At 45.4% G+C, this 23,368-nt stretch overlaps 1 protein-coding gene and 1 pseudogene across 3 annotated transcripts in view; one reads left to right on the top strand and one right to left on the bottom strand.

The window, feature by feature from the left end:
* DLG5 (discs large MAGUK scaffold protein 5) overlaps positions 1-18,541 on the top strand; it is a 142,997-nt gene extending 124,456 nt beyond the window's left edge. For all 3 annotated transcript variants that reach the window (XM_053584035.1, XM_053584036.1, XM_053584037.1), the window contains 5 exons: positions 12,389-12,532; positions 12,778-12,905; positions 14,213-14,322; positions 14,835-14,944; positions 16,747-18,541. In XM_053584035.1, the coding sequence (XP_053440010.1) occupies positions 12,389-12,532; positions 12,778-12,905; positions 14,213-14,322; positions 14,835-14,944; positions 16,747-16,850 (596 nt within the window). In that variant the 3' untranslated portion in view covers positions 16,851-18,541. The remainder of the gene's footprint in view (positions 1-12,388; positions 12,533-12,777; positions 12,906-14,212; positions 14,323-14,834; positions 14,945-16,746) is intronic.
* Positions 9,451-12,357, bottom strand: LOC128581352 (peptidyl-prolyl cis-trans isomerase A-like; annotated as a pseudogene).
* Positions 18,542-23,368: the final 4,827 nt, after the last annotated feature.

Consider the following 23,368-nt stretch of genomic DNA (forward strand, 5'->3'; position numbering starts at 1 on the left):
TTACCTGGAAGCTCTGCACTGTGACTTCTACTTACATCTCGTTGGCTACTTGCATTTGCAAGGGAGGCTGAAAAGGCATGTTTTAGCTGGATGTGTGGCTGGCCCCATAACTCAGACTCTGTTAGTAAGGAAGAACACAGGAACAGGGGTTAGGGTAGGTGAAAAGCAGTCTCTGCATAACGCATTGCTTCCTGTTCGTTTTGGGTTGTTACGGGGGGCTTGATAGTGTCCTAGGGCCTCTGGTCTCTGCAAAGTTTTCGTGTTTCTGTGTTCATTAACGATTCTTAACTAGGTCCTCCTGGGGCAGGATGCTGAGCTGGGGCTGGGGAATTGAGTACTGGGGAATATCAGACATCCCTAGGCGGATAGCCCTTATGAAAGAGGGTGTACATTTATCCTGTAAAGTGGGAAGCCCTGGTGAACATGGCTGGTGTGTGTTGTCTGCCCTAGAAAGTGTGCCCTCCCTGGGCTGGCAAGGTGTGATGTGTACTGGGGGGGAAGAGGGGGGCGGATAGCCGTGTGGCTGCTGCTCCCTTTCCTCTTATTTTTTAAATTATGATTTTAGGCCTAAAGAGTTGAGTAAATCACACCTTTAGTTCATGGCCTGTTATCATTGTCAACTGGGATAGCGGTTGGCAAGCTACAGCCCTTGGGTCACATATGGTTGACCACCTGTTTTTGTATGGCCTACCGAGCTCAGTGAGTTCAGTGTGGGTTTTTATATTTTAAAATGTAAGATGTAAAAAAGTCTGTTAGCCTTTTGGTGATAATTTTTTTTTATTTTGTCTTTTTTATCACTGCCTTGCCTTTTGTAGCAGAAGTTTACCACCCTGTTAATCAAAGCAAGATTTCACTCTTATTTTGTTTTGGGGTTTTTTTCCCCCTTCCTTCACTCTTTTGATCTCTGCTCTCTTATCTCCCTGCTTTTTCTGATGGATGTGTATGGGTCTTTGAAAACTAGCTTTTCTTTCTTTCTTTCTTTTTTTTTTTCTTTTTGCTGCTTAAGATTGTTCTGTATCTTGAAATTGTCATTAGGTACATATATACTTTTTGAATTATTGTATTTTCCTGGTAAATTGACCCTTTTATCATCGTGAAATGTCCTTGAGGTCAGGTGATGTTTCTTGCCTGAAGGTCTGATTTGTGTGGTATTTTTATTTTCATACCAGTTTGATTTTGGTGTTTTCATGGTTCACCTGTTCCCACCCTTTTACTTGAAACTTTTGTGTGGTTTTATATTTAAATATCTCTTATAAGCGGCATATGGGCTTTTAAAAAATCTATTGTGGAAACCTTTTTAAAATTTTTTATCAAAGTGTCTGTAACATACACAGCAAGGTGCACATACATTTACAAGAAAGTGAATAGCGTAAAGAGTTGCTACAGTCTGAGCACACCTGGTTACTATCTTTGTCATTTAATCCATTACAAAAAATATGTACATTTACCATCCTGCTATTTGTTTTGTTTGTTCTACCTGTTTTATGTTTGCCTCTCCTTTCTTGCTTTTGTTTTGAATAATCAAGTAATTTTCTTATTCTGCCATTCCCTCCGCTATTAGTTTTTAATTGTCTTTTTATTCTTTTAGGGGTTGCAGTAGGCCTCACAAACATGCATCTCTTGATTACTTTCATCACTTGTCCAGAAAATTCTAAAGCATCAGCCCAGTGTGACTCCTTGTCCCTCTTTGCTGACTTGGACATTATTCTCATCTTACATAAACTTTAAATCCAAGACAGTCTCATTGTTCTGCACACCGGTTATTCGTTTAGTTTCCCTTTTCCCATACATTGCTCTGTATGACTTCCTGTAGTTCTGTTTCCTTCTGGTTTTGTTTTCTTTCTGCTGAACAATTCGCTTCAGTGTTTATTGCATGCAGTGCAGGTTTGTAGTTGACAGTTCTCCCAGCTGTTGTCTGAAAATGTCTGTTTTAAGCTTATTTCTGGAGTTGTTCACTGGATGTAGAATTTTAGACTGGTGGGTACTCCACTTAAGCCCTCTGAGGACACCATTCGTGTTTTCTGACTGTCGTCGTGTGGTTTCTTATGGCTGTGCTAACAAATCACCACTGGCTGTGTGGTTGTAGCGATGCACATTTATCCTCTTTCAGCTCCAGAGACCAGGAGTCCACACTCAGGAGCGCTGGGCAGACAAAATCAGGCTGTGAGTGGCCCTCGCTCCTTCACTGGCTGTGGGCAGAGCCCGCTCCCTGCCTCTTCCAGCTCCTGCTGGCCACGTCACCTGCATCTTCACATCTCCCTTTGCTCTGTCATAATCACCTTCTTCTTCATAGGTATCTCTCTCAGAACTCCCTCTGCCTCTTAGAAGGATCTGTGGAATTGTACTTTGAGCCCTCCCAGATAATCCGGAACAACCCTCATACCCCTAAGGTCTTTACTTTAATCCCTGCCTCTTCTATTATGTAAGGTAATACTCGCAGATTCTCAGGCTTAGGATGTGAATCAGTCTTTGGGGAACACTTTCCAGCCTGCCACTCTCGTTTCTTGTGGGAAGTCTTTTATACCTTCTACCCCACACCTTTTGGGGCAAGACACAAGTATAAGAGGGACTTTACCTAACAAATGCCATCAGTGTAACTTGGTTTCTTGTATCCTCAATGAATCCCCAACGATAAAAAAAAAAAAAAAAAATCTGGGTAGAAGGTATAAAAGACGAAAGGCATATGGGGTAGGGTCAGAGAAGAACTGAGACCTGGAAGAGGCAAGGAGAGCACAGAAGCAAAATTAAAGAACCCACAGCCAGGAATTTTCAAGATGACTTCCCACAAGAAACACTCTGCTCTTCCTTCTGCCACCCCTCCCTCTTCCCCCTTCCTGCTCTTCCTTTCCCCCAACCCTGTCCCTCCTCTCTCCTCTGCTCTGCCCTTCCCTCACACCCCACTGTGTACTAGGTTATTAATTGACCTCATATCAAAATTGAGTACATAGGTATACATATACTGTAGCTTATTAATCCTTTCCTGGGTTGATGGGCATTTAGGCTGTTTCCACATTTTGGCAATTGTAACTTGAGCTGCGATGAACAGTCTAGTGCAAGTGTCCTTGTGGTAAAAAGATTTTTTTCCTTCTGGGGAGATGCCTAGTAATGGAATTACAGGATCAAATAGGAGGTCTAGCTTGAGTTCTTTGAGGGTTCTCCATACTCCAAAAGACATTACTGTATTTTTTGATGACTTCCGGGAGTCTTGTGGTTGAGTCTTTGGGGTTCTCTAAGTATAAGATCATGTCATCAGGGCGGCACCTGTGGCTCAACGGAGTAGGGCACCAGACCCATATGCCGGAGGTGGTGGGTTCAAACCCAACCCTGGCCAAAAACTATAAAAACAAACAAACAAATAAAATCTTGAGAGTGAAAGTTATATAATTGTATCAATAACTAATTTTTAAAAAAAAAGATCATGTCATCAACAAAGAGGGAGAGTTTGACCTCCTCTGCTCCCATTTGGATGCCCTTTATTTCCTTGTCTTGCCTAATTGTATTGGCTAGAACTTCCAGCCCTATGTTGAATAGTAATGGCAACAGAGGTCAGTCTTGACTGGTTCCAGTTCTAAGTGGAAAAGCTTTTAGTTTTTGTTTTTTTTTTTTTGTAGAGACAGAGTCTCACTTTATGGCCCTCGGTAGAGTGCCGTGGCATCACACAGCTCACAGCAACCTCCAACTCCTGGGCTGAAACGATTCTCTTGCCTCAGCCTCCCGAGTAGCTGGGACTACAGGCGCCCGCCACAACACCCGGCTATTTTTTGGTTGCAGTTCAGCCGGGGCTGGGTTTGAACCTGCCACCCTCCGTACATGGGGCCGGCGCCTTACCGACTGAGCCACAGGCACCGCCCGAAAAGCTTTTAGTTTTATTCCATTCGGTAAAATATTAGCTGTGGGTTTGTCATAGATGGCCTTGATCAGTTTAAGAAATGTGCCACCTATGCCTATACTCTTCAGTGTTCTAATTAGAAAAGGATGCTGGATTTTATCGAATGCTTTTCTGCATCTATTGAGAAGATCATGTGGTCTTTGTCTTTGCTTCTATTGCTATTAGGGAATAATGTTTATTTACTTGAGTATGTTAAACCAGCCTTGCATCCCTGGATGAAACCTACTTTTTTGATGATAAGCTGTAATCTATTGGCTAGGATTTTGTTGAGAAGTTTTGCATCTATATTCATGAATGAAATTGGTCTGAAGTTCTTTTTTAGTTGGGTCTTTCCTTTGGTATCAGGGTGATGTTTGCTTCGTAGAAGTTGTTGGGGAGGATTCCTTCCTCAATTTTTTGGTATTTCTGCAGTATGGGAATAGGCTCTTTTTTGAAGGTTTGATGGAATTCTGGTGTGAAGAAGCCACCTGGACCAGGGCATATTTTTGTGGGGGGGATTTTTTTATTGTTTGCTTGAAATTGGTCTGTTCAGGAGATCTATTTCTTCCTGGCAAAGTGTAGGGAGAGGGTGTGATTCCAAATATTGATCCATTTCCTTCACATTGTCAAATTTCTGGGCATAGAGTTTTCTGGTAGTATTCAAAGATAATCTCTTATTATCTCTGTGGCATCAGTTATTTCCCCTTTATCATTTCTTTTTTTTTCCCCCCCTTTGTCATTTCTGATTGAGGTTACTAGAGATTTTACTTTTCTATTTCTAGTTAGTTTGGACAAAGGTTTATCTATTATTTATTTTTTCAAAAAACCGACTCCTTGTTTCATTTATCATTTCTGATTGAGGTTTAGAGATTTTACTTTTCTATTTCTAGTTAGTTTGGACAAAGGTTTATCTATTTTATTTATTTTTTCAAAAAAACCAACTCCTTGTTTCATTAATTCATCATTCCTTCATTAATGATTGTTTTGTTTTCAGTTTCATTAATCTCTGATTTAATTTTGGATATTTCTTTTCTTCTGCTGGATTTAGGCTTAGATTGTTCTTCTTTTTCCAATTCCATAAGATGGCTTGTTTGTTGATATGCTCTATTTTTTGGATGTAGGCATCTAAAGTGATAAATTTTCCTTTCAGGACTGCTTTTGCACAAAACCCGCAGGTTTTGGTAGCTTGTGTCTTCATTGTTGTTATGCTCAAGTTAATGATTTCCTCTTTTATTTCTTCCTGCACCCAACTCTCATTCACCATAAGGTTGTTTAATTTCCATGCCTTTGGAGTTGAACTTTTTTTTTTTTTTTTGAGACAGAGTCTCAGTTTATCAGCTCTCCGTAGAATACCATGGCATCACAGCTCACAGCAACCTCCAATTCCTGGGCTCAGGTGATTCTCTTGCTTCAGCCTTCCGAGTAACTGGGACTATAGGCGCCTCCCACAATGCCCGGCTATTTTTTTATTTTGCAGTTTGGCCAGGGCCGGGTTCGAACCTGCCACTCTTGGTATACGGGGCCAGCGCCCTATCTGCTGAGCCACAGGTGCCACCCAGTTGAACATTTTTGTTGGAGTTGAGTTCAGGTGCCACCCAGTTGCCTTGTGGTCTGAGAAGATACAAGGTAAAATTTCAATTCTTTTGATTCTGTTGAGGTTTGTTTTGTGACCTAGGATACGATCAATTTTGGAGAATGTTTCATGGGCTGATGAGAAGAATATATATTCTTTAGCTTTGGGATGGAGTGTTCTATATATATGTCTATCAAGCACAGTTGTTCTAGGGTCTCATTTAAGTCCCTTATATCTTTGTTTAATTTCTGTTTAGAGCGATGGTTCTCAACCTTCCTAATGCCATGGCCCTTTAATACTGAACACTGGTTTATTGGATGTATCTAGCTGTGTAAAAGGAGTGTTAAAGTCCCCTGTTCTTATGGTGTTATAGGCATCCTCAAACTTTTTAAACAGGGGGCCAATTCACTGTCCCTCAGACCGTTGGAGGGCCGGACTATAGTTTAAAAAAAAAAAAACTATGAACAAATTCCTATGCACACTGCACATATCTTATTTTGAAGTAAAAAACAAAATGGGAACAAATACAATTCACACCGCTTCATGTGGCCCGCAGGCTGTAGTTTGAGGACGCCTGCCCTTAACTCTGAGTTTTAATTTATCTATTGAGGGTAGGTGTGTTTCCTGCAGACAGCAGATTGATGACTTGTGTTTTTTAATCCAATCACCCGGTCTATGCCTCTTCAGTGGGGAATTCAAGCCATTAACATTTATTGAGATAATTGATAAGTGTGGTAGTGTTCTATTCATCTTATTTTGTGAAAGTCCATTGCTTAGTTTTATATTTTGCATCATTGTGGAAGTTAGGTTCTGTCCTTTAATTTCTGGGTGCTTACTTTGTTGGTGGTCCATTGTGATGGTCAGTATGTAGAACAGATTGAAGTATTTCCTATAGAGCTGGTCTTGTTGTGGTAAATTTTCTCCATGTTTGCAAATCAGTAAAAGATTTGCTTTGTCTGTCAATTTTAAAGCTTAGCTTAGCAGGATATAGAATTCTAAGCTGAAAATTATTTTGTTTAAGTAAAAATTAAACGTAGATGACCATTATCTTCTGGCTTGAAAAGTTTAACTGGAGAAGTCTTCAGTCACCCTGATGAATTTGCCCCTGTAGGTCAATTGGTGCTTAACTCCTGGCAGCTTGCAGAATCTTTCCTTTTGTCTTGACTTTGGACAGGTTCATCACAATGTGTCTTGGAGAAGCTCTATTTGAGCTGAGGTGACCTGGGGTCTTATAACTCTCTGAAAGGAATGTGTCAGAATCTTTGGTGGTATTTGGGAAATTTTCATTTATAATATTCTCTAGTATGGCTTCCATTCCTCTGGGGCATTCTTCTTCCCCTTCTGGGATACCTGTAACTCGTATGTTTGAATGCTTCATAAAGTACCATAATTCTGTCAGTGAGTGTTCTGCTTTCTCTCTCTTTTTTTTCTGCATCTTTAACTGTTTGAGTTATCTCAAGAGCTTTGTCCTCTACCTCTGAGATTCTTTCTTCTGCATGGTCTAATCTGTTCTTGATACTTTCTATTGCATCTTTTAAGTTCCTTAATTGACTGCTTCAGTTCCTTCAGCTCTGCCATATCCTTTCTATATTCTTCATACCGTTCATCTCTTATTTGATTCTGATTGTTTTTGGATTTCCTTTTGGTTATTTTTCACTTTCTCAGCAATTTCCTTCATTGTTTTCATCATCTGTATTTTAAATTCCCCTTCTATCATTTCTAACTTTTCTTTATAGGGGGAATCCTCTGCAGTAGACCTCATGGTCCCTTGGGTGGGGGTGGGGGGGTTGCCCTAGACTGGTTTTTCATGTTGCCAGGATTTTCCTGCTCATGAGTGTTTTCTTTTATCTGTTTCCTTGCCCTACGTTTCCTTTCACTTCCTCTTGCTCTTTCAGTTACCTTGCCTTTGGCCTAAGGTTTTGATGAGTCCCATGGCAAGTCAGCAGGCCTCTCTACCCAGATTTTCTGTTTTTCCTTCTCTCTCTGCTTCAGCCAGCCTGCTTATTTCAACTGACCTTTTTCCTATTCATTGTTACTCTGTTCTATTGTATCCAACATGTTACTTTCAGAAATTACATGTTTTAGTTCTAGAGTTTCCATCTGATTCTTTTTTTTTTTTTAAATTAAAGATCTTTATCAACAAGTGGTTGTAGTTTGTTGACTTTTTTGGAAAAAATCAAGTTGTAAACTTTTATTACAAACTAAAAATGAAGTTCTTCAAAATCTCAACTTGACCAGATATGAAACAATTTAAAAATCTTTAAAGGCATATTGAGAAAAACTAGCCTTTAAAAAAAAAAAAACATGTTTGTTATTACCTAAAAAGACGTATTTAGGTAAAAACAACAAAAACCCTATGCTGGGGCCGGGTGTGGTGGCTCATGCCTGTAATTCCAGTGCTCTGGAAGGCTGAAGCGGGTGGATTGCCTGAGCTCATTAGTTCGAGACCAGCCTAAGCCAGAGCAAGACCCTGTCTCTAAAAATAGCCAGGGTGTGGCAGGGTCCTTTAGGCAAGGGGATCACTTGAGCCCAAGAGTTTGGGGTTGCTGTGAGCTATGACACCACCGCACTCTACTAAGGGTGACAACATGAGATTCTGTTTCAAAAAACAAACAAACAAAAAAGCCCAGGCTGCATAGATAGTGCGGATAGTTCTCTGGTCAATGGGCAAAAAGCAGCACTCAGCTCTAATCTTTTGTTCTTTTCTTATTGCTAGAATTTCATATTTATTTCTTCTTGCTGGACAACTCAACCAGATGATGGGGGAGATGGTAAGCGGCGTTTATTCAGCCCCACTCTGCTCAGCTTGGGGAGTGGACTGTTTCTGTCTCTTTGCTATCTTGTGGTTTAGGGTTTCTAGGTATCTGCATTGGTAATTGAAGTTGCTACAGTACCGACGTTGAGGCAGCTCTGACCTTGGGTCTCTTTTTGATTCCCTTTATCCTCTTATTCCCTTTATCCTCTTCATTGCTGTCCTCTTTGAGCTGTCTTTGGCAAGGAGGATCCCTGTAGAGTTGTGGTCTATAACTCCGATACATATTCTGTCTTACTGGTCTACCTGTTCTCCTGCACCTTGGTTGTCAGCACCCTCCTTCCTGTCTCCCTGTACAGAAGGGTTGAAATACCGTGGTCAGTAAGGTGGGAACCTTCGCTTGCTGTAGAGCCGGCGTTTTGGAGCCTGGCCTTCAGGAGCACTCTCCAATCCCTCATACTTTTCCCCCCACTCACACCATTCTGGTAATTCTGCTGGGAATTGCGTGGAGGACCCCTGGGATGTGGATAGCACCTGTAATGGTTACGGTCTGCTGCGTGAACTGGAACTACACCAGAGTCTATGTCATTTGCTGCCTCTGCACCCTTTTCTCCTCCAACATCAAACACCAGAGTCTCTTTGTTTCCTACACTACAAGACAGAGTCTCAAGCTATCACCCTGGGTAGAGTGCCATGGTGTCACAGCTCACAGCAACCTCAAACTCTTGGGCTCAAGCGAGTCTCTTGCCTTAGCCTACCAAGTAGCTGGGACTACAGGGGCCTGTCACAACGCCCGGCTATTTTTTCTTTTTTTGTTGTTCCAGTTGTCATTGTTGTTTTAGCTGGCCCAGGCCAGGTTCAAACCCTCCAGCCTTGGTGTATATGGCTGGCGCCCCACCCACTGAGCTTGGGCGCCACCCTGGGGTTACTTTTCTTTATGGCAGTCTGGTGTACAAACACATCTTCCTTGGCGTCATTCCTGTTAATGAAACCATATTTGTTTCTTACATCGAACCATTTTTCTGTTCCCAAAACCTTCCTTGTGATGACCTTCTTGTCCCTGCTAGCAGATGCTGCTAATCTGAGGCCTCCCTGGGGCTGCTGCTCCCTGCACCACTGCCCATGGTGCTGGGCTTGGTGTGGGCAGCGCTAAGGGTGGGGGTCGCTGCTCATGGTTGTGGTGATGGTGACTGGGGTGGATGTGGCAGTGGAGCTGCTCAGGGCTCTCTGTGGTCCGCGCTCTGCTCCTGCTGCCAATTGAACTAATTCTTTTTTTTAATAGACTTCTAATTGCCTGCTGAGATTTTTTGTCATCTTATCATCTGCTCTCTTAAATACATTAATCATGTGGTTTTAAAGACTGTGTTTGGTAATTGTCATGTCTGGACATCCCTGAATCTCTTCCTGTGGGCTTTGTTTTCTCTCTCTCTCTTTTTTTTTTTTGGTCCTGCTTCTTGGTGGCCTGGTAATTGTTTATTGAAATAATGTCAGAAAGGCTATGAATGGTGTCAGTATTGTCCAGAGAGGGCTTGCCCTTTCCTCTGGAGACAGCCACTGGCGGAGTGTCACCTCAGCTGTTACGGGACAGGTTACAGTGTTTCACCTTGATCTTAGGTGTGGCCCTCCAGTGTTCCCAGCTGAGAGCCTGGGGTGTTTCCTAGGGTCTTTTCTCTCTAGGGAGCCTTCACTCCCATTGTTTGTCTCTTCAGTCCCATGAAACTGCAAAATACTGTGTTGTAGTGACTTTTTTAGATTCCTACTTTCTTGCTCCTCATAAATTGAAAATAATGTTGGGAAAACTTCTGATAGCAGGTGTAGTTCTTTGCCTCTTCCTCTGCCTGGACTCGTGGCCCCTCAGTCCTGGCTGCGTTGGCAGCCCTAAACTACGTTGTGGTAGCAACTGCTGTTGAGATTCCCCAAAACTCTTCTTGGGTTCTCAGTCCTTAACAGTGGTCCTTTGCCTGAGTTTTCTACCCGTGGCAGTGGGTCTCTACTTGGGTTCTCTGCCTTTAGCAGCAGAGTGCCAGGGTTCTCAGTCCTTAAGCAGTGGTTCTCTACCTCATTCTTACCCCTAAAGCCTGCAACTGCTGTGGCAGGGGAAATTGGCTTACTGCTTTGTGGTTCCTTTCCCTCCTAGATCGTGGCATGTCAAATCCTGGCTATTATAGCCATTCTAGAATTCCTTCAACAAGATATTGCTCTTTTTATAGTTGTTCTCAAAAGATGTGCTGAAAGCTGTTCCATTCTACCTGGGAGTGCTAATCCTTATGTCCTAGTACCTGGAAGTGGTAATTCCTATGTAATAGTTTAAAACTCCCCTTGTTCCATCCGCAGCTTCCAGCTGCTGTGTGGCAGCCCTGGTGCCCCTTCCCCCTTGATTGTGCACCCATCGTGACGGCTCCTAAGTAGACTGCAACTCTCTACGACCCAGAGGACAGTGGAGGGCCTGTGCACGGGTGTCTCAGGAATGCTTGCAGAGGACTGGTTTTCCTTTTACCTTAGTCTGCTAGGGCTGCCTAGCAGTATACCGAGGCTTGAACAATAGGAACTTATTTTCTCACAGTTCTGAAGGCTGGGAGTCAGATCAGATGGCCAGCACGGGCAGGTTCTGGTGAGGGTTCTCTTTGCAGCTTGCAGACAACACCTTCTTGCCATTTCCTCCTGTGGTGGAGACAGGGATGGCGCTGTCTAGTGTCTCTTCCTCTGATAAGGCCACAGTCCTATCTGTGACTCTTATGACCTCATTTAACCTTTATTATCTCCTACAGACCCTGTCTTCAAATACAGTCATGTATTTGAAGGGGGGGTTAGGGCTTCAACATAAGAATTTTGAGAGCACACACTTTAGTCCATAGGAGATATATAAATTTTTTTTTTATCTCTGCAGTGACTTGGAACATAGCACCTTTTTTTAAATTTAGTTTTTATTTCATAATTGTAACCTTAACTCTGCAATCCAGCTAGGCATGGAGAGGAAAGGAAAATACAGAACCCAAAGAACTGCAGTGAGAGCACAGAGATTATAGGATATTGTGAACAAATGGGATAGATGGGTGCTCTCCTGAGCTGTAGAAGAAATGTTTTGGTGGTTGAAACAAAACATGAAGTCAGATTTATTACAGTTGTCCTCAGTCACTAATGGGGTCTTCTTGCTGGCCTTGCCATTCTTGGACCCAAGGTGCTCCATGGCTTCCACAGCACTCAATCTTCTTTCACCTTGCCAAGGACCACATGCTTGTCATCCAACCACTCAATCTTGGCAGTGCAGATGAAAAACTGGAAACTGTTTGTGCTGGGTCCAGCATTTGCCGTGGACAAGATGCCAAGACCTATATGCTTTAGGACGAAGTTCTCATCTTCAAATTTCTCCCGCAAGATAAACTTGCCGCTAGTGTCATTATGGTGTGTGAAGTCACCACCTTGGCACAAAAATCCTGGAATAGGAACCCTTATAACCAAATCCTTTTTCTTTAGTGCTTAAAGCACAGTTTTCTGCTGTCTTTGGAACTTTGTCTGCAAACAGCTTGAAGGAGATGTGGCCCAAGGGCTCACCGTTTGTGGTGATATTGAAGAACACGCTGAGGTTGACCATGGCTGATACCAGACGACTATATGAAGTGGCAATGTCTGCAAAGCCCATATCACTTTTTAAAGAAGGTCATTGCAGTCAGTGATTTAGGACCATAAGCTCCAAGGCCAAGCCTTTGCCCCGATTAGCTGTGATTTTGGATGGGCTATTTTTCTTCTCCAATTGGAGTCATTCACTTGTAAGATGCTCTTGGTCCTGTGATTCTGTAATCATGAGCACTTCCCAACAAAGAAGATTATTCAGGGAGGCGCAAGAATCTGTCTGTGCGTGTGTGTGTGGGAGACACTCTATCCCAACAGTGCATCCTCAGAGAGTGGAGTGGAGATGGGGCGAAGGAAGCAGGTGTCAGGCAGATGAGGAAGAATCAGACAGAAGAAAGTGCAGGGTGATTGGTCAAGACTGGCTGCCTCAGGTGTTCACAGGGCCAGAGGATGGGGGTCCCAGAGTGACTCTGCCCTGGTGTGCCCAGGACATAGGACTTTCAGTTCAGAAGCTGGGGGCATCCCAGGCAACCAGGACGGGTAAGATCAGGGAGCTGGGTCCCCAGCCTCACCTGCCCCTCCACTCCAGCCTGGGCCCATGACACTGCTACTCTCTGTCCCTCAGATTCAGTGAGCTTGGCCTATCAGCGGGTCCAGAAGGTAGACTGTACCTCTCTGAGGCCAGTCCTGATTCTGGGACCTTTACTGGATGTGGTGAAGGAGATGCTGGTGAACGAGGCTCCTGGCCAGTTCTGCAGATGTCCTCTTGGTAAGAGGTACCCTCTGTGCCTGCTGGGCTATGTCTGTCCTGAGTCCCTGCATAGGGGTGGCCACACTAGGACCAGGCCTCAGAGCCCCCGCATGGGTCAGATCCAGACCTGGCTTCTTGTTCTTTGTCCAGAAGAGGGCTCAGTAGGATGGGATTCCTGATGACTCTTGGGTGCAGGGTTCTTCTCCCCTCCTTTATCCTGAGGCTCAGCAGGGCCCGGCCTCCCCTGTGTCTGTGCTTTGCAGAGGTGATGAAGGCCTCCCAGCAGGCCATTGAGCGAGGCGTCAAAGACTGCCTGTTTGTTGACTACAAGCGGAGGAGCGGCCATTTCGACGTGACCACGGTGGCTTCCATCAAGGAGATTGCAGAAAAGGTACCTGTGGCTTTAGCCTGAGGGTTGCTTGCTTCTGGGAGCTTTATTAGACTCCCCTGTGTGTGAGTCTCAGCCCCTTGTTAGTGGTTCTCTGCCCCAAGCAACTTGGAGCCTCAGTGAAAGCATGTGTCATATAATTTGAGCCCCCTGCTCCTGGGCTTGCCCTCAGGGCTTCTGAATGTTTGTGCTTCCAAAACCAGCAAGTGAAGGGGTGTGGGAATTGCCCTGTGTACCTGGCACCACTCACTCTTGCAGGGCTCCTCAAACTACGGCCCGCGGGCCACATGAGGTGGTGTGATTGTCTTTGTTCCCGTTTTGTTTTTTTACTTCAAAATAAGATACATGCAGTGTGCATAGGAATTTGTTCATAGTTTTTTTTTTTTTAAACTATAGTCCAGCCCTCCAATGGTCTGAGGGACAGTGAACTGGCCCCCTGTTTAAAAAGTTTGAGGACCCCTGCAAGGGATCTGATGAGAACTTCGAGCTCTAGAGATAGGCCTCTTGTGGAACATCCCATGCTGGGGTCCCTAAATGTAGGTCTGAGCCTGTGTGCTGTTTCACGTGCACCTTCTTCACGAGCACACTTTGTGTCAGGTCCCTGCCCCCCTAAGAGCTGGGAACATTAGCCAGGCAGCATGAGGAGTGGGGCCACCTGTGGGTGTGTTGGTGGGGCAGCTGCATGTTATCTGAGGATGCGGGGGCTCCATTTTTTGTGTGGCTCCACGTGTCCTGCTGGGCTTTGGTTTCCTTCCCCGTCAAATGGTGTGGGCTTCTCACAGCTCTTAAGTGCTTAGTGCCCAGTCAAGGTGGAGCTCTACGGGGTCAGGAGAGCTGGAGGTGGAGTGCCCGTGGCCTTGCTTTGGTGCACACTCCACCTAGAGGCTCAGGGGACCATGCTTATCTTTCAGTCACAGCCACTCAAAGGCACACACGTCTCCGATTCATTGCTCAGTCTGTCAGAAGTAAGGTTTTTGAGGCCATGGGGTGGCAGGGCTTAAGAAGTTCCCTGTATCTGGGCAAAGGCAGGAAGGAAAGTTTGGAGTTGGGCCGGCCAGACCCCACCCAACCTTGGCTTCCAGCCTCCACCTCCACCACAGCTGACGTGGTCTGTGGGGAGAGCTCCCTGGGTCAGATGGCCCCACAGACTCTGGTGTGTGGCTTTGCCGCCTAGTTCGTGGGAAGAGCCCTGTGTGTTCATTTATGGAACAAGGCAGCACTATAGGAGAAGGTGAGTCATGCTGGCGGCACATGGCAGGACTGCTTGTTGGCTGTCCTCCAGGGCTCACTCTGCACTCCACTTCCCCCAGAACCGACACTGCCTCCTGGACATCGGCCCCCATGCCATCGAGCGACTGCACCACATGCACATCTACCCCATCGTCATCTTCATCCATTATAAGAGTGCCAAGCACATCAAGTAGGTGGCCAGTCCCCGGGTGCAGCTGGGGCCCTGCCAGAGATGGGCTGGTGGCAGGGCTAGGGTGTGTTGGGGTGGGGGGTTGAAGAAAGAAGGATGAGCCTACGTAGCCTTGAAATAGATAGCACATGTAGGAAGCGACCCCTCTCCTCTGGTCCCCATGCCCTGTTCAGAGGGAGGCAGTGTTAGGCAGGCACATCCCCTCCCCTCTGCCCCTTCACCCTGTCCAGGTGCTACCACAGTCCTTGAGCAGGACCAGCTTGGTCTGTATAGCCCACCCTCTGCCCCTTGCTTCTCAACATAGTGCCCAGAGGCCAGAGGAGACTTGAACGGGGCCTGCCTTTTGCTGAACATCAGTTTCCACACTGGTTGGGCCATGTGCTTGCCAAGGCCTCTCTGTTTTACCCGTCTGTGTGCCAAACCTCTAGCACCCTCAGGCGGGGCCATCAGGTTTGTCTGCTCTCAGTGCATGCACTGGGGTGCTCAGCCTGGTGCCTTGGCCATCCCCACAGGGAGCAGAGAGACCCCATCTACCTGAGGGACAAAGTGACTCAGAGGCATTCCAAAGAGCAGTTTGAGACAGCCCAGAAGATCGAGCAGGAGTACAGCAAGTACTTCACAGGTAGGTGTGTGCAGGCCCAGAGAGGGCAAGTGGGCTGCAGAGAAAGAGGAAGGCTGTTTCCAAGACAGCTTTCTCAGAACTGGTGCTGGCCCACACTTTCTAGATGCTCGAGAGTGCCATCATGAGCATTTTTTTTTAAATTAAATCATAGTTGTGTACATTAATGCAATCATTGGGCACCATGTACTCGTTTTATATACAATTTGAAATATTTTCATCAAACTGGTTAACATAGCCTTCATGGCATGTTCTTATAGTGTTAAGACATTTATATTCTACATTTAGTAAGTTTCACATGTACCCTTGTAAGATGCACCGTAGGTGTGGTCCCACCAATCACCCTCCCTCCACCCATCCTCCTCTCTCCCCATCGTGAGCATTTTTTGTTTGTTTTTGTTTTTTGCAGTTTTTGGCCAGGGCTGGATTTGAACCCACCACTTCCGGCATATGGGACCGGCGCCCTACTCCTTTGAGCCATAGGCGCCGCCCCATCGTGAGCATTTTTAATTTTGAATGCCGTGTCCTGATTGCAGTCACAGGTCAACAACAAGGATTTTTACAAGTTGGACTTAACATAGGTAGCAAATAGCACAGCCACAGGCTTTCCAGGCAGGCCCAGGCCTACAGCCTGGGTGACAGGGGTTGTGGCCATCTGTCCCTAGCACTTTTAAGGACAGGCTGGTTTGGTGTAGGATTTGGTGAAGATTCTTCCACCCCCTCCTCCTTACCATCTCTGTTCTTCCAAATGAAAAAAATCCACAGACATGCCTCAATTCATCTATCTTGTAGCCTCAATCTCCTTAGGAAAGTCAGTCACCTGTAGGATGTTAGGACTGCAATCACAAAGGAGGGAACAGGCATTTTGATTTCATTGTGTAGTGTTGTGATCTAGTCCAGAGCCCACCGTGTTGCCTGCACGTGTGTATGTGTGTGGGCATGCATGTCTGTGCACGTGTGTGTGCAAGTATGCATTTTAATTTCTAGTTGATTGCAGACCCATGCTTTAGCCAAACATAATTCCTAGAGAAGTGAAATTTAAAACTCTAAAATATGCAGAAGATGAGCCCTGATTTTTTTTTTATTAGATTCAGCAGACAGAAAATTATGATGTCCTATTTCCATAGCTATTTCTTTATTTTATTTTTTAAAATTATTTATTATTATTATTTATTTATTTATTTTTTGCAGTTTTTTTGGCCAGGGCCGGGTTTGAACCCACCACTTCTGGTATATGGGGCCAGCGCCCTATTCCATAGCCATTTCTAAACGCTCATTTTCAATTTCTGAACAACGCCTTGTCATGGCAGGGAGGAAGCTCTTCTGTGAAGCATCCCTGGACAGTCGTGGCCTAGTGTCTGTAGACACGGTATTGAATGTGTGCGATACAGAGCTGGCCCAATATAAAGACGAGTCATCTTTGCTGTGACTCTCCTCTGGGTTGTGGGGTGCCTGGTCTCTTAAACTGTAGAGTCTTGCTGCCAATTAGACCATGACACTCTGCCTCCCAAACTGTTTTCTCTCTGTTCTCCCCCAATTGCAAGACTAGACAAACTCAGACCAGGCTGTCAGTGCAGTGGGGGCGGGCAGTTACCATGTGAGCAGTTCACTAACCAGAGGGAGTTCTCTTCCCCAATTTCTTGCAGGTAGAGGAGAGTTGAGTGGGGACAGGGCAGAGTGGCACATAGCTCAAAGCAGGCAGCCACCCAGTAGAAAGAGCTCAAGCTAAATTTATTCACCTCACACATGGGGTCTTAAAAAGAGCTAAATGAGACCTATGTGTGTTTGGGGGGGCTCTTTTGCAGGGGTCGTCCAGGGAGGAGCCCTGTCGAGCATTTGCACTCAGATCTTGACAGTAGTCAGTCAAGAACAAAACAAAGTCCTGTGGATTCCAGCCTGTCCTCTCTAGGAGAACGCCATGCTGTGATGTGACTACAGGTGGCCCACTGGTGTAAGTGCCTGGCTCAGCTCTTTTTTAGACACCGAAAACAGAAGTCTATCTGGATACAGACATGCAGAGGAGGATCCAGAACCAGGACTGCAGAAGCACCTCCTTTGCAGACAGAGGCCATGGCTGTCCGCGACTGGACCAGGCCAGCAGACTCTGCTCCTCTCACACGTGTGCTTTAAGACAAAACAAAACAGAAAACACAAATGACTTTACATAGAGGGGTCCAACACCTTTCTTTAGCCAGCTGATCAGAGATGCTGCAAAGAGGACCTTTCAGATCACAAGTTTACAAGCCTTTCTAAGTATTGGGTGGTTTATGTTTACTTGAACGGCTCCGGGCTGCCAGTGCCCAGCCCCTGTCCCCTCTGTCAGTCCCCTGTAGCTTTGGTGTTGGCTTTGTTCTCATCTTCAGCAAAATGACCCTGGAACCTTGCGGGGGCCGCTTGCTTTGGGAGAGGCTCTTCTCAGTGGGACCAGAGCTTTGACACTTCTTGCTCTTCAGTGGCACCTCTTCTGGAAGGACAGTGTGACCGCAGGTGCTCAGACCGCCGGTGGCTGCAGAACCGGTGCCTTTGTGGGGCCGACTCACCAGCAGCGGCATTTTCCTCCCACACTGGGGAAGGCGGCTTTGGCATTCTTAGACTCGTCTCTCGGCCTCTCTCTCCTGCCTTCAATGGCCTTGCGTTCCTTCTCCATCTGCGTTTATTGCTCACTCATCATCTCTGGTCCTTCGGAGCTGCATAGGTTTCCAGGACACAGCTGGGCTCTGGGCAGGGTGTGAAGCCAGGGCTGATGCATGACATTGCGTCCTCCTTACGTCTGTGAGTCCTGACAACCTTTATCAGTGCAATGATTGCAGGGTAATTCTTAAACTTTATAGAGGGTGGCAGGTACATGGGTTCTTTTTAATATGAAAACATTCATGTTTCAGACTTTGAATTGAGAGCTTTTAGGGGAAGCATAATGTAAGTGTTGTCACTATCAAAAATCTAAAAAATACTAGGATCTTTTGATCTTCGTTACAGCACTCATGGCATGAACCTAATTCCATGAGGTATCTTTGTTTAGCGGCTTTTTTTTTTTTTTTTTTTTCTTTTTTCGCTTCTGATGCTGGATATGTCTGGCTGAAGGTTTGATGTGGTTCCTTTGTAAACTGTGCGTCCTGTTAATAATAGGTACTGTACTGGGCTCTGTAAGTGTCATTGGGGTAGCATCTATATTTTAATACTGTTCCTAACATTTCATTTTACTAGCAAGAAATTTCCAATTTCATTTTATTCTTTGTAACTCTAGACACTAGATTGTAGTTTAGCCATTACTGACATTTTTTAAAAAGGGATATATTTTCTTGCACAGTTGTTCAAAAAAGAGACAAGTTTCAGTCCTCAATGCTGTCCTTTGTTTTACAGGTACAAATTTTCTAGCTCAGACAACTAAGAAAAACCATAGACTGTTCTCGAGGTGTTAAGTCACATACCCTATGGGGCCAGGGGCTGTTTTTCTGAGTTGCGGGCAGAGTCAGACTGTGATGGTACAGTGTGTGCAGACAGGTACTGAGCTGACAGACTGGGATTCTCTGTACTAAAATGTTACTTTGTATCAAAAGTTAAACAGACTTTAGTACAACAAATAAAGGTCAATTTCTGTAATGTGCTGTGTGTGAAGATGACTGAATTCCACTAGCTTCCCATCTCTCCCTGTTCCTCAGTTCTCCTTTGTGGCATGCAGCTGGCAGTGGCTGATGTGTGCCGTTCCTTCCAGCTCTCATGATGATCAGAAGCCCCTGCTCATCAGTGCCTCTCTGACTCCCCCTACCCCTTCCTTCCTGTCCACCCATGCAGCGTGGTGTGGGGCATCTGATCTGCATGAGCCCCAGAGCCTGCCCTCCACTCTGCAGTTTGGGCTGAGCTGGGCAAAGCAAAGGAGAGGGAGCCAGGTGCTCCAGGGATCCCCTGGTCTTTCCAGCCATGGCCCTGCCTGTGTGGGGACTGCCCTGTGATACCTCACATCATCATGTTGGGACATCACCTAGCACTGCAGGGGTCCCGGAGCAGCCTGCTTGGGCCTGAAGTCCATGTTCTGGGAGAGGGGAGAAACTGGAAGAAGTTGGGAGGCTGGGCCTCTGGCTGCAGGAAGGCAGGGTGGAGGCCTGGGGTGGAGCAGAAGCCTCACCCACACTGCCATGGCAGCCGAACCAGCAGGCAGTCTTGGCATTGGTGCCTCTCACCTCTCCTGCTGGGGGATTCTGCCAGGGCCCTCAGTGATGTTCGCAGGGCCTCACAGAGCTATGCAGGCCTCTGGCAGTTGGAGTAGGCAAGGCCTAGGGCCCACCCTGCACTTGCCCATATGCATAGGGTGTGCCCACACCTCATAGCCCAGACCCAGTGCCATCCTTCCTGGGAGCGGGCGGGAGCTCCACTGATACTTAAATCACTCACCTGAAAATGGTGGCTGCTTGTTTTAGTGTTTGTTTTTTAAGACCTCAATTATAATGCCAAAACTTCAGTAGTTTGCACTTAACTGCATTGTGATTTTATTTTCTTCTTCTTTTTTTTTTTTTTATTTTCTTCTTAAGGTTTTGCTTAAATCTTCTTAAGATTTGGCCCCATTTGCTGAGGGTTGTGGGTTCAAACCTGGCCCTGGCCAAACTGCAACAAAAAATAGCTGGGTGTTGTGGCGGGCACCTGTGGTCCCAGCTACTCGGGAGGCGGAGGCAAGAAGGCAAGAGAATCGCTTAAGCCCAAGATTTTGAGGTTTCTGTGAGCTGTGACGCCACAGCACTCTACCAAGGGTGACATAGTGAGACTCTGTCTCAAAATAAATAAAATTTTGCTGTATTTTTCAAATTTTCTACAGGCAACTTGGTTTTCTTTTTTAAATTACAAAGGAAACAAAAAGACTATGCCCTTTTAAAAAGGAAGGCCATCAAAGTCACTGAGATCAGACCGTTTCTTTCTGAGCACACTTAAAGCCTCCTTAGAGGGCAGTTCCTGGCTATGCCAAGCAGGGCTGAGGGATGTCATGCTCTGTGAAGCGCCCTCTAAACCCCATGGAGACCATGCTGGGGAGCATATGCTGTGGGAGCATGGCCCGGAGGATCAAGTTTGTTTCTGCAAGCTCAGATCATTCTGGGAAGGCAGGCTTTGGGTGCATTGTTTTCTCTTGGCCTTCATATTGGCCTGCACAGACAGATAAGACTGCGTAGCCTTTAAGGGCCCTTCCCAGGGTTCTCAGCTGTTGTTCTGTGATGTGCATGTGGAACAAGACTGATAGATTCCACTGCTCGTGCTGCAGAGGCGGAGGAAAACCCCAGCTCTGAGGCTGGAGCAGGCCTAATGCTTAGGAGGGGACCAGAGTGCTTCTGGAATGGAAGCCAAACACTGGCACTAAGCCTCTGGCCTCTCAAAGCTTTGAGACTCAACAGAGCAGCTGGGCCACCAGAGCTGTGCCACAGAAAGCTACGTCGCCACCTCCTTTGGGTTCGTGGGACAGAGGTCATGATGTTAAGGAGAGACACACACACACACAGTGCGAGGAAGGGGCACAGAGTGAGCCTAGACTGCAGGTGAGGGAGGATAAGCTAGCCTTGGGATGCCGGTCCTCCCAGCGGGTGGCTTCTCTGACGCAGAACCCTAAGCAGGCCGGCCCTCTCCATTGCTCCTTTCTACTGGTTTCCCAGCCTATATTTTTCCTCAATCTTACCCCCTCTGTGCGTACCTCATCTGCCCTCACTTTCCAGTAGATAGCCCATGGCCTCCTGATGGATCCTCTTCAGTTATCCCTGTTAAGTGTTTTTATTTTTTTTGTTCAACTGTGAAATGTGTCATCGAAGAGCATATATGACAAGAATGTTTAAAGAGTAAAATGGATAGAGAGTGTCCACCTCAAGGAACAGAACACCACCACTCCCCTAGAAGTCCTTGCATGCCCTTACCCAGTTGGATTCCCTGCCTTCTCCACCAAAGTACGTACTGACCAGAGTAGGGTTGAATAATTTCCTTGTTTTTCTGTACAGTTTAGTTTTATCTGCAAGGTGGGTATCTTCAAATAACATACTGTTCAGTTTTGAAAACATCACCCGTCAAACACAAACTTAGCTGTGTGGGGAAAGCACAATGTTGGAGTCTGAGGAGAAGAAATAGGATCTTTGGGTCAGAGTGGACCTCAGCTTCCCAGGAGTTCACAAAGTCAGTGAGCAAAGGCTTGAACGAGTCAGGGCCTATTGGCAGCCTTATCCGTGGACGGACCAGGCCTTGGTTGTCTGGCAAAATGTGAATGGAGGATGTGGGCTGCCATTTTCCGTTTTTATATTCAGCTCATCTGACCTCAAGAGTAAGGTAAAGCCAAACTGTGATCAAGTAAGGATCTTCAGCTGAAAAGAGCAGGCGGTTCATTACCCATCATGTCAGGCCTATGGAAAGAATCTGGGCAGGTGAGGTCCTGTCTTCAGCTAAGAAGCCCGTAGGCATTTTGGTGGTGAGGGCTTTCCATGATGTCTGCTCTGAGACCTCATTGCCCTCCAACTCTGGCGGCAGCTGTCATCTTGGCACCTGTTTTCCTGAGAATCTCCTGGGAATTTTCTTCATTTCTTCCCCCTATCCTTTGATGTGTCTGTTTCCCATGAAGAAAAAAGGTTAGCCTTGGATCTGAACTGGGGTTACCTTCTCCTAGCATCACTTTCTAGAATAGTTTAGGGCGAATAACAAACTAGCAAAGTCTATGTTCATCCTTGTGTCGATTGGTATGTCTGGGTTGGGAGGCTGGGTGTGGACACACAGGCCCTGGGACAGGACAAGGACTGTCTGGACACCCACAGCAGGGCCGCTTCTCTCTCCTTTCTGGAGCTCTGGTTATTCATGTGTTGGACCCCCTGGACCAGGCACCTCATATTCTGATCCACCCAGCACCATTTTGTCATTTTACTATTCTTCCTTGGAGATGAACTCAGCTAGTATCTTTCAATCCCTTCTATTCAGCTTTTCAGTTTTGCTAACATGTTTTAATGTTTAAGAGCTCTTTTATAGCCCTTGGTTCATCAATATATCTGAGAATAGTGTGTTTTTCTCTGTCACATAATTCTAATTCCTCTAAGTTTTGCTTTTCCCCTTTTATTTGCCCTGGTCTCTATCTTGCACGTTGGAGGGTTTATCCTGGGAGTCTACTAATGAAGTTTGGGAAAACAAGTGAGTTGTACTGTAGGAGGGCCTGGTTGAGCTGTTTGAATCTCAGTGATGGTGTCTTTAGGTCTTCTTTGGGGGACTTGTTAGATTCCCCAAAGGAGCCTTGGCAGCATCTGTGAGCCCACAGGAGAGGAAGGCCAGGTGAAGCCCTGTGCACTGGCATTCAGTATGGCAGCATGCCGTGACTGAGTCCTTTTGTTTTCAGCACAGTGCCAATTCTCTGATCTGTGCTGGGGTGCCCTAGTCCAAAAATCTCTTTTATATTCGATATAGGGCAGTGTTTTTCAGCCTTTTTTATATCACAGAATACTTGAATCTATAGTTAAACTTTCACGGCACACTTTAAATTATGTTGATCAAAAAAAAAATGTGAAAAAAGAACATACTACTATGCTTTGAACTTTTTTTGAAAGTAATTTAATTAATATTTAAAATTTTTCGAGGCACATCTAAGATCCTCTCATAGCACACCAGTTGAAAATCACTGCTCCAGGGAGTAAACTTCCTGGCTTCTGCCAAGTGGAGAGAAAGGCTATCTTCTAGCCGGGGTCCTCAAACTGTGGCCCGTAGGCCACATGAGGTGGTGTGATTGTATTTGTTCCTGTTTTGTTTTTTCACTTCAAAATAAGATATGTGCAGTGTGCATAGGAATTTATTCATAGTTTTTTTTTTTTTTTGTAAACTCTAGTCCGGCCCTCCAACAGTCTGAGGGACAGTAAACTGGCCCCCTGTTTAAAAAGTTCGAGGACGCCTGTTCTAGAGATTGCAAACTAGGAAGCGCCGTCTCACCAGCTTTTTACCCATTCCATATTTAAGCTACCCCCCTCCCTCACATTCTAGAAGTAACAGTGCCACAATTCCTTGTATTTAAAGATTCTAGGCATCTTCCTCTGCTGCTTTTGGGTTTGGTGTTCTCAGATCTGCTAAGGAATTTGCTACTGGCCTGTTTTTTTAAACTAAGATGACTTTGTGGTTGTTACCTCTCAGCTTTCCCATATTTCTAGAGTTATGTCTCTTAAAAAAAAAACAAACAAAAAACTTTTCATTGTATTTACTGGAGTTTAATGAGGTTTTAAGAAAGGAGCAAAATTAAGTTTATGTATCAATCTACTTTCTTAACCCAGAAGTAAGGTTTAGATACATATTTTTTATTTATTTACTCTTTTTATTACTATCATTTATTGGGGTCTTGGAAGGACTAAAATGTGTACCTTATTGCATTTAGCAGCAGTGTTCTCTTCTACTCTGTAGATGGGTTGGCGAGGGTTTAATTTAGTGGGGGCAGAACCAGTATGA

The sequence above is a fragment of the Nycticebus coucang genome, chromosome 3 (genome assembly GCF_027406575.1).
Source record: "Nycticebus coucang isolate mNycCou1 chromosome 3, mNycCou1.pri, whole genome shotgun sequence".
Lineage (NCBI taxonomy): Eukaryota > Metazoa > Chordata > Mammalia > Primates > Lorisidae > Nycticebus > Nycticebus coucang.